This window comes from Eleginops maclovinus, chromosome 15 (genome assembly GCF_036324505.1).
Source record: "Eleginops maclovinus isolate JMC-PN-2008 ecotype Puerto Natales chromosome 15, JC_Emac_rtc_rv5, whole genome shotgun sequence".
NCBI classification, from domain to species: Eukaryota; Metazoa; Chordata; class Actinopteri; order Perciformes; family Eleginopidae; genus Eleginops; species Eleginops maclovinus.
Window position 1 is genome coordinate 9,085,151 of NC_086363.1, and position 10,755 is coordinate 9,095,905.

Sequence of the window (10,755 nt, forward strand, 5' to 3'; positions counted from 1 at the left end):
TTGAGACCAAGCGGTATCTACTGAAAATCCGGGTCACAACTTCAAAGGGAACTTTGAGATCCCACCAGCTTGTGTGTTATGGGCTGAATAGCATCGCAGAAGTAAATCGGCACGTGCCACCCAAGAGACTGCAAAAAATATTTCCTGACGTTCCCCTCCATAAACTGGTCCGTCCCACTAAAATCAAGCTCCTCATCAGCCATAAGGAAGGCCAGCTCGTCCCTCAGAAGGTGCGCTCCGTTGGTGACCTTGTCTTGTGGGATGGTCCCCTTGGGACGACAGTGGGTGGTTCTCATCCAGACCTTTTGGAAGATGGTAAAATCACGGCCCATGGCTCCAGAACTCATTTTGCACGCTCCATGCGGACAGCAGCTGCAGAGTATAAGGAAATCATCTGTAAAGGCTCACTTGAACAGCCTCCACTCACCCAAGCCACTACGTGTGCGGCCAGCAAAGACTTCCTGGACTGGTGGAGGTGGGACAGCATTGGGGCTGCCTGTGAGCCCAGGTGCGGCGGCTGTAGATGTGGACATTGTCAACCTGGGGGGAAAGAGATGACCATTTCTGAGGAGCGGGAGCTGGAGCAAATAAAGAGTGGGTTGACGTATGTAACCGGAGATCGTCACAGTGAGAAGCCACATTGGCATGCGAAATATCCCTGGATAGAGGATCCAGTAACATTGCCCAACAATAGGAGGGCTGTCGAAGCAACATTCATGAGGACTGAAAAGCAGTTGGCAAGAGAGCCGGAGTGGAAGGTAGCTTACAAAACACAAGTCCATGACATGGTTGAGCGGAAAGCTGCTGTCAAGCTGTCAAGAGAAGAGTTGGTGAGCTGGACTGGACCCGTGTGGTACATCAGCCACCTAATTGCGCCTAACCCCCACTCCGTTACCACGCCGGTTCGCCTCGTGTGGAATAGTAGTCAGAAATTCAGGGGCCAAAGCCTGAACGATCTACTTCTCAAGGGTCCAGACGTCCTCAATGACATCCGTGCTGTCCTCATACGGTTCCGGCAAGGTGTTTTCGCTGCCCTGGGGGACATTAAAAAAATGTACAATTCTGTATGGCTTGAGGACCAAGAGGTACATCTTCATCGGTTCTTGTGGAGAGACTCTGAAGATGAGGACGTTCAGGAGTATGCGATTACGAGGGTCAACATCGGAGATAAGCCGGCAGGCTGCATCGCACAACGACCCGAGTCAGCTCAAGCAAATAACAGCTAATGTCGAAAAGATCCTGGAAGCCGGCGGATTCTACATGAAGCCGTGGGTCTACTCTGGCCAAAGTGGGAGGCCAGGACACAGAGACCGGGAGAGGAAAGAACCTTCAGTGATGGTTCTTCCAAACCAACTCTCCGAAGAGAACAATAAAGCTCTGGGTCTTGGGTATGACCCAGAGAGTGACAAACTTCGCATGATGGTGGCTGTGAACTTCTCTAAAAAGAAAAAGAAAATGAGATTGGGAGAAAACCTGTTGCAAGATGAAGTAAGGGCACGGGTGCCAAATCCACTCACTCGTAGAGAGCTCCTAAGTCAAGTCTCTGGACTGTACGATCCCCTTGGTCTTGTGACGCCTGTCAAGCAGAAGGGAGCCATCTTGGTGAGGAGAGCTTTCCAAGAAGCAAAGGGCAAAGATAGTCCATCAGAAAATACATGGGACGTACCTTTGTCTGAGGGCCTCCGGGAAGATGCCGTCTGCCTCTTTGAGGACTATGCTGAGCTCGGTCGGGTGAGTTTCGTCAGAGCCTTGACACCTCCTGACCCATCCGCTGAGCCCTGCGGTATCACATTCTCCGATGGTAGTGAGCGCTCGTACGGCGCTGTGTTGTACCTGCGGTGGAAATTGCCACAAGACGTGACCATACGGCTAGTTGAATCCAAAGCCAGGCTGACGCCGTTAGACCATAAGGGGGACGCTGTCAAGGCTGAAGTTTGTGGAGCTGTCTACGCTGCCCGTCTGAAGAAGTATTTCCAGAAGCACTGCAGAATTCGTGTGGAGAGGTGGTACCACCTGGTTGATAGCCAGACAGTCCTGGGGGCTATCCAACGCGAAAGCTACGGCTACCAGACGTTCTTCGCAAATAGAATTGGGGAAATTCAAGGCAGCACGAACGTCCAAGACTGGTGGTGGATTCCTGGTCCACTCAACATAGCGGATATTATTTCCAGAGGGGCAAGCCCCAGAGAGTTGGATGAAGGCACAGAGTGGCAGCTGGGTCCTAAGTTCTTAAGTCTCCCAGAGAGTGAGTGGCCAGTGAAGTCCGCCAAGGATGTTGCTGCCGAAGCGGGAGAGAACCTCACACGCATCCAAAAGAAGGCTTTTGTTGCTGCCCTTACCCGGGCTGGAGCAAAGCAGGAGCCCAAGCAGGAGTCAAGGCAGGAGCCCAAGCAGGATCCAACTTCGACCTCCGCGGATCTGCATAGGCCACCAGCCGAGGTTGCAGCTTCAAGCCTGTTGGATATCAAGCGGTTCAGTAGCCTAACACGACTAATGAAGTCACTAGCGCTGGTCTGGAGGGCGGCAAAGAAGTTTCTTCATTGCAGAGCCAGGGGAAGACCAAAGTGGGAGGCAGTCCCATTGGTTGGCATCATCACTGCGGCCGAGAGGGAGGACTCATTCCGAGATCTGTGTTTAGCAGCACAAGAAGGAGTTACCTTCCCCAGCACCACAACAGACCGGCTGGTTGTGTACAAGGATGGAGCTAGTGGGCTGTTACTGTGTGGAGGCCGAATACAGTATTTCAAAGAAGACTGCTTGGCTGTTCCACTGGTTCCTTTCGACACCTGGCTAGGAACTCTACTGGCACGCCAAAGTCATCAGGAAGGTCATGAAGGGGTTGCCGGGACTCTGTTAAGGATGCGGCAAAAGGCTTGGGTCATCCAAGGTAGAAGGCTGGCCCAGAAAGTTGTCAACCAGTGCATCCACTGCAGGAAGGCAAGAGCTCAAGTATGCCAACAAGTGATGGGTGATCTGCCAGTAGAAAGGTCAAGACCTGCTGCGCCATTCCAGTTTATATCTGTTGACTTGTTTGGACCATACCTGGTGAGAGATGACATCAAAAGAAGAGTATCTATGAAAGTATGGGGGGTCGTCTTTTGCTGCATGGCGAGCCGGGCTCTGCACATAGATCTCGCCAGTAGTCTGTCCACAGAGAGCTTTCTAATGGCCTATCAGAGATTCGCTGCCATCAGGGGCCACCCCCTCAAGGTTTGGTCAGACCCTGGGACCAATTTTGTTGGTGCAAGATCTTTGCTGGAGGACTTGTACACCTTTCTGCAAAGCCAAGACACAGCAAGCCTGGAGGAGTATGCTGTAAAAAATGGGACAAGCTGGACATGGAAAGTGCTCCCCGCTGATTCACCACATCGAAACGGAGCTGCTGAAGCTGCCGTAAGGATTGCCAAGAGAGCACTTCAAAGTTTGAGCAAGACGGCAAGCCTTACTTTCAATGAGTTCCTGACAGCCCTCCAGTTGGCAGCTAACCTGGCTAATGAGCGGCCCATTGACGCAAGAATCCAGAGTCGAGAGGACCGCATTGAGTATGTAACACCAAACTCGCTTCTCTTAGGACGAGCATCTCCCAGTGGTGACGTGAAGTCCTTCAGCTTTAACAACTACCCCTACAAGCGCCTTCGTGAAATTCAAACCCAGGTGAATGAGTTTTGGAAAGCGTGGAGCCAGCTTGCTGGCCCAGGTCTCTTCATTAGAACCAAATGGCACACCACAGAAAGAAATGTCAGCGTTGGGGATGTTGTGTGGCTTTGCGAATCAAAACGCTCTACGGGGTCATTTTAGGCTCGGCAGAGTCGTCACTGTAGCTCCCGACTCAAAGGACATCGTGAGAGATGTTGAGATTCTTGTCACACCAAGCAACTGTGCCTCCGTTCAGCATCAAAGGCCAGCGACCAAGTCCTCAGAGAGGTCAGAGAAGTCAAATGGGGTGGTATTGCGAAGAGATGTCAGACGGCTGGTAGTCCTTCTCCCTGTAGAAGAGCAGAATCCTCACTGTTTAGGTTCACCTTAAAGTTTGCAACCTATCTGTCCAAGGACAAAAAGGTTGAGTGGGAGGTGTCACGGTGAACGCCCCTTTTTCGTCGTCGGCAGTCAAGCGGAACTAATTATCACTCGCATGTGAACACTCGAGCAGAAAAAGAAGACGCACGCAGTTCCGGCTTAATATCTGTTTAAAAAGACAAACGTCAGTAAAGCACGAGGAGAGTAAGAGGCGGCATTCTCATCGAGCTCTTCCGAAGTTGTGCTGAATCTGGTACCAATTATTCAAAGACTGAACAGACAGCCGGTTTTTCACCTGTACTGTCTGGGCTACAAAAGGAATAAATCGGATAAAGATACAAGAAGCCTGGTCATTGAGTGAAACCCAGTTAAAACATTCAGAATTGGTGCCTCCCTATCAAGTGGGGGTTAAGCACAGCCAAAAAAGACAGAACACTTGACACTGGCAGAGATGGGTCAGACTGACAAAACTGTGTAGGTAAAGGAGACACACTCTACTTAAAGTAATGTTGCTAGATACAGTCATTAAAATAGGGCCAGAAAAAGGGGCACTCAGGATAGACTACCAACCTAGCTGAAACGCTTTTATTCCATATGACCCAGGGCTGTTGGCCAAAAGTGGCTTTTGAACAAAGATGGCATCCAGTTACAGTCATTTTTTCAAGCAGACCTTTAAATTTAGAATTGGTCTGTGTCATTGTGACCGACCTATCCACAGCCTCAAGTGGCTAACAGTAGATGCGCTATTACTATGGCCTTGAAGTACCTTGACAATAACACAAAAACACATGTAATGAACTGTAACGTTGAATGTAAGACTGTCGCATTCTTTTTTTTTTTTGCCAACCTACCACCGTGGCTAATGGAGGGCTAGGTCAGTCAGTGTGTTCACCACTTTGGTCCAGACTTAGATGTCTCTTGAAATACTGAATGGATCGCCAGGACATTTATGCTCCCCAAAAGGAAGAAACCCACAAACTCTAGTGAGCTCTGACTTTTCTCGAGTCACCGCCATACTTGTGATTTTAACATTGAACATTTAAGTTTTAGAACCAATTTATATTATTTTTCTCCTTTTTGTTAATGCATTTTGTATTCATTAACTCAAAGTTATTCTTGCTGACTGACTCCAGCTGCTTGGGTGGAGTTCACTAGATGATTGTTGCGCTAAAATGTTGTTTTGCATTATCTAAATAAACAATTGAATGCAAAAGAGTCTGCTTTTGGGTAGAAAAGTGCCTTTGGCAGAACATGTTTGAAAGAAAGTTAGTTTGTAAAGGACACAAAATGTGGGCCAAATAATGGATTCATTTCATTCTGCCATTTTGATTTTGATTTTTTTAAGTGCAGAAATTGATACAAATAATATGATAGCCTGGTTTCACCATGTTTTAAAGTACGAAAGAACCAACATTACAGGGGAATTATCATTCAAAATAATCTATTGGAGGCTCCATCAAGTAACCAAGACAGGTTCTTACATTCAAAAACTCTTCTGTTGTGTGAATTAAAATATGCACGACACAAAATGTGGGCCATGACTTAATCATTTGTCCAGCAGTACTTGCATACACAAACAGCTTAGTCACACCTATTACTTCTAAAAAGCCACTGGGGTGGGCTGTACAGAGTGTTATCAGTTGCACACACTTCTCATGTTACCTTGACTTTCATATAAACGTTCAAATAAATATAAACCTAAGCATTGAGAGTGAAACAGGGTCCGTAAGGCAAGAGTGAAGACAAAGAGGTAAATAGGAGCTATATCCCCTTCCAAAGTAAATTAAAACTGATGTATGATACTGTAATTCAACAGTTTGACACTTTCCCAAAGCCACTCACAGTTTTAAAATGAAATGTCTTTGTAGAAGTGTTATATGTGATGTGATAAGATCAATTATTTAGGTAGCCCACTTGGAAGAAGGTTTTTCATGTTGTTGTTTTGAACAACAGAAAAAGACGCCTTTAAGCCCAAGTACCACAGATCTTAATAATACAAGTTGTGTTTTTTTTAATATACAGCTCCGGAGAAAATGAAGAGACCACTCCAGAAGAAATGAAGAGACCACTCCAAATTTGTATTAAATATTTATTTACTCTAAATGTATGGCAGCCATTCCAGTATACAGTACAACAACAAATCATTTAACTCGAAGACATACCTATAAATAATAAAACAAGAGAAAATGATAATGCTGAAGTGGTCTCTTAATTTTTTCCGCGGCTGTATATAAAATATGGTTTAAATAAGCACTGTTTATCACTACTATGTTTTGAAATAACTCTTCCAAACAATACTTGTTGTGTCATTTTACCTGACCTTCAACAAAAGGAAAGGGAAAGTACTGAACTGTAAAAAAAAAAAAGCTTCTTTTTATTTCTGAATCCCCCACCAATGGTATACAGAAAATTGAACAAATTGGAAAAAAATGACAATATAAGCTTCACAAAGGTAGAAGGGTTAGATGGCTAAATTGTAGTGAAACACAATGTACTGCCAGGTGTTTCTTTTATTTAGGTTTTTCCCCCCGAGGCCAGCACTTTTAATACGCCTAACCAGGACAATACACAAAGAAGAACCAATGCTAGAAATTAGGTATTTGTTGCCATGATTTAGCCTACAAGGGTTGTTGCCATGACAGAGAAGAAAAAGGGTCGGGGGACTGTACTCACCCACAATGCCAAAGGCTGAGACAGCTCTAGACAGGCCCGAGGATCCCTTTTGGCCGATCTTGGTGCGGTTGCCCAGGTCCAGGCGGCCAAGCAACTCTCGAACCTCTTGCTGGCTGTACACATGCTAGAAACAAACATATCAACAATAACACACAAATAAATAAACCTACAAGCCAGAATTACAAGTGTCCCTGGCTCTGAATTAAGTTTGTTGTTCCTCTCCAATCTTTTCTATGCAATTTTAAGTAAACGAGCAGGCCTTGTACAATCAATGATCCCAAATATTCTATGAAACGGTGTAAGATTGATCCTCAGCGATGCAATTATAGATTAACTGCTATCCAAATTATTCCTGTTATAGCGCACACGATCTGTGTGATAATCATTCTAATTCTGGGACAGGTGCAACAGAAACATTAAGTATATATGCACTATACTATTTTATGTGGAATTAAATGTATTCCTCTAAAAAATAAGTGATTTTTAACGTTCAGCTAGCCATATAATCTTAATCCATCTCAGAAATATAAACAGGTACATGCATGCTGTTCATTATGTGTGCCAGCTTTCCACACAACTGAGAGAAAGTGATAGATGAGGCTGCGTTTTGAACCTGCTCACCTCGACTACTCAATCACAATCTCAAGCTTCCATACACTGTTTATAAAACACTCTGCTATGCCAGCCAAATGCAAACTAACAGGGTTTCTCTACGTTAGTATAATATCTGCAGCAATGAGAGCATGGGGTGATGGATATTTATTCATGGATGCTTTCATAATAACAAAGACATCAAAATCATAATCACCAAACAACACAAACAAACAAATCAACTCTCAGCTCATAGATCCCTGTAATGAGCCGTAGAAAAGAAAAGGAGGTGCATGCAGCATTCATCAGCTTAGCTGTCATCCATAATACACTTGGGAAAGACTGAGTGATTGTACAATTGTACATTAAGCTTGCTGTACTGTATTACATAAGCATATACATTAGCACCGTGCTAGTTCTGGTGGAAACAGAGCACTTACCTTATCGTCAATTATGACCAGGTCCTTCGGTTCTGTGCGGTCAATCTTCAGCACTCTGTGTTTGGTCTGGGCCTGATTGGTCCCTACCAAAAAATACCTCTGAAAAAGAAACATGAAAGCATGAATTCACCATAACTACGATCACTTATTGCAGAGCTGAAGTGTATCATATAGCCTACCTACAGAAGCTGCTTCAAGGAACATTGAACAACATAATAATCCTTTTACTTGTGTGATTGTATAACACGTGTACACAGCAGGATGATATGTCTCAGAGAAGACATTTTTTCAAATTTCAATAGATGTAGAGCCTCTATGCTAACAGGCCATTCTTTAGGCCTTTTTTCCATTAGATGTGCAGCATTTTCTCTCTACAACGAGCCATGCAAGTAGATATTAATGTACAAAAAGCCTGTGAAAGTATACCTAAAAGGACTCCAAGGCAGATACCCATCATATAATAATATATGAGAAAATATACCATAATTATAGCAGCTTCATGGGTGAGTACATTTGGGCAAAGCACATATTTGATTACAGGGCTCAGTCTAATATTTTCACTCTTGATATTTGTTTGTTTCTGAAGTCATTATTTTTCTCACACTTTGTCTGCTGGATAGCTTATGATTTTCTGTCCTCTTAAGAACATTCAATTCTGTCCTGATACACCATGTATCAGGACAGTCTGCAACCATTAGGGCCCTTTTGTCCTGTTCCCACTATTCTATGGAGCCTCTCTATCCAGAATAGTTAGACAGTCAGTTCACACACTGTTGAGTAAAATGGGATGACAGAGGTTCAATAAGAAATGATATTAGCTCAACTGTGACAAATGTCTCCCCTCACTCCTATCTCCTATTTGCGACTATTGATTACCCATCAATCACACTTATACCACATCATTATTTCAATACCCTTCTATCTTTCTAAGTTTTTGAAACCTTTAATGAAAAAGGGATTGGTAAACAAAACAACAACACTAAATTAGAAAAAAAAGGATGCACAAGAATATGTCAGAAACTAAATAAATATTTTAGAGGTAATTTTGTCTGGCAAAAAGTGATCAATCGTTCTCACTGTATAGAGCAGTGGTGTCCAAACTTTTTTCACTGAGGGCCACATAAAGAAAAAGTTATAAGTTAGCAAAAATCAATCAAATGTAGGTAAATTATTATTGGTAATTGAATATGCTTTAAGAAACATCACAGCTCTCCATAGGGGTTCATTTATTTAGTTGGCAGATTATTCCTTAAAACAGAAGTCTCAGATTGCTTATAATAAGGGGAAATATGAGGGAGTTATTTTAAGCTTGTTATGTAATTAAGTTATTGGGCATTTATGATTTGTTTGAAAATGTTTTCAACTTTAATTGATTGAATTTATTTGAAAATGGGGCTTATTAATGCATGAATACTACTGTTTAATATGTGTTTACATATATATTTAAAGAACAACAGTAAGATATAAGAAAAGCACAAGTTTCAGGTGTGGGCCATATTCCGTTATACTTTTAGCATTTGCTGAGGGCCAATTAACAGTGGGCTGTGGGCCACATTTGGCCCCTGGGACGTGGTTTGGGCACCCCTAGTCTAGAGTATAGACCCTATAACTGACACTTTGAAAGTCATGGTAAATCAAATTACAATTCGGTATACTCGCAAGCAAATCTTTTGCTGCCATCTAGTGTTTGATAACGGGTGATTACACTCACACGAGCTTTACATCTTTTTTAACTTTCTTCCATTGGAAGATTGGTACAGGATACTTTGAAAAATATTTTAAACAAAAAAAACTTCAAGGATGCAAACGACAAATTCTAATTCCTTTCCTCTTAATGGGAATCATATACATGTAAGCTCCCCTGGTTTTCCTGTTTATTAACACTTTTGCATATAGTTTGTGAAGGGTGTCAGAAAGTTATCACACAAAACTGCTGGCAGATGGAAGAAGAATTACACATATATATGTAGGCTGCATACATGTGAAGATGTGTGTAAATAAAGGTGTATTTGTGTGTAGATTTAAACTGGCATACAAGTAAAACAACTTTTATACACTGCAATATTTCCTGGGAATGGCTGTGGTTGTGCTGGGAGGTTTCCAAACCCACTTTGTGCTTTGTAGTAACTGGGGTTAGGTAGTTCAAAGGACAAATGTGTGGACCTGAATGATTTTAAAGCGTGAAGCTGCACATTAGGAAGTGGCGTGTTCAGGTAACAATCTTTTGACCAACACATTTCCACAATCAGCTCTTGGTTTATGTTCTAACATTATCAGGAAGCACCAAGAGAGACGAAAACACTTGATGGACATGTGACGCAAAATGTTGTCGTTCGATACTAGCAGGTGTAACCAATGAACAGACTAATCAGACATTTAGCAAGTCATGAGGAAACAGTGATAAACACAGCATAAAGATTGTGACAGACTTACGGCTCTCGTTTCATACAGAACCATCTTCTGGATCCCACTGATCGAGGTAGCCGCCGACTGAGACATTGTTATCCCTGTATACTCCAATCACAATCCAGGAGGAACAACTGAAGAGCTGCAAGACGAAGGAAACAGATTATCAAACAACACTGCCTTACTTAATTTAATACAAAAGAGACAATGGGTACACAAGTTAAACCTCATACTGGTAGTCACTGTATGCATCATATTGTCGACCTGTTTTTGTAGCTAACGTTACTCAGTACTTACCGTTAGTCTAGCTAGCTAAGTAGCTTTGTTCGCCACAAATCCTCGCCAGATAGAATGACAAACATGCATCCCCTCTGGTAGAAAAATATAAGCCCCTTTAAAGGTGTTTAATTCGTTAATTGTGAATGTTCTGCTCAATATTTACGGATAGCACATATGAGAGAAACATGAGTTGTTTAGTCAGGTGACTGTCGTGACAGTTCATTTCAACTGATACGGTGGCCCACAGAGTCAAAACTACTTAAAGTTCTGAAAGAGCGATTATTAAACGAAAGTCCAATTTTTTGCCATTGTGTTCTTTATCCCGCAGAAAGCAGCTAAGCGTTTACGA

The 10,755-nt window shown here is 43.1% G+C and overlaps 1 protein-coding gene across 1 annotated transcript in view; it reads right to left on the reverse strand.

The window, feature by feature from the left end:
• fig4a (FIG4 phosphoinositide 5-phosphatase a) overlaps window positions 1-10,628 on the reverse strand; it is a 40,026-nt gene extending 29,398 nt beyond the window's left edge. Inside the window, exons 1-4 of the mRNA XM_063902579.1 lie at window positions 10,425-10,628; window positions 10,155-10,269; window positions 7,722-7,820; window positions 6,691-6,814 (exon numbers count right to left, since the gene is read on the reverse strand). Coding sequence (XP_063758649.1) covers window positions 6,691-6,814; window positions 7,722-7,820; window positions 10,155-10,220 — 289 coding nt within the window. The 5' untranslated portion in view covers window positions 10,221-10,269; window positions 10,425-10,628. The remainder of the gene's footprint in view (window positions 1-6,690; window positions 6,815-7,721; window positions 7,821-10,154; window positions 10,270-10,424) is intronic.
• Between the last annotated feature and the right edge of the window lie 127 nt (window positions 10,629-10,755).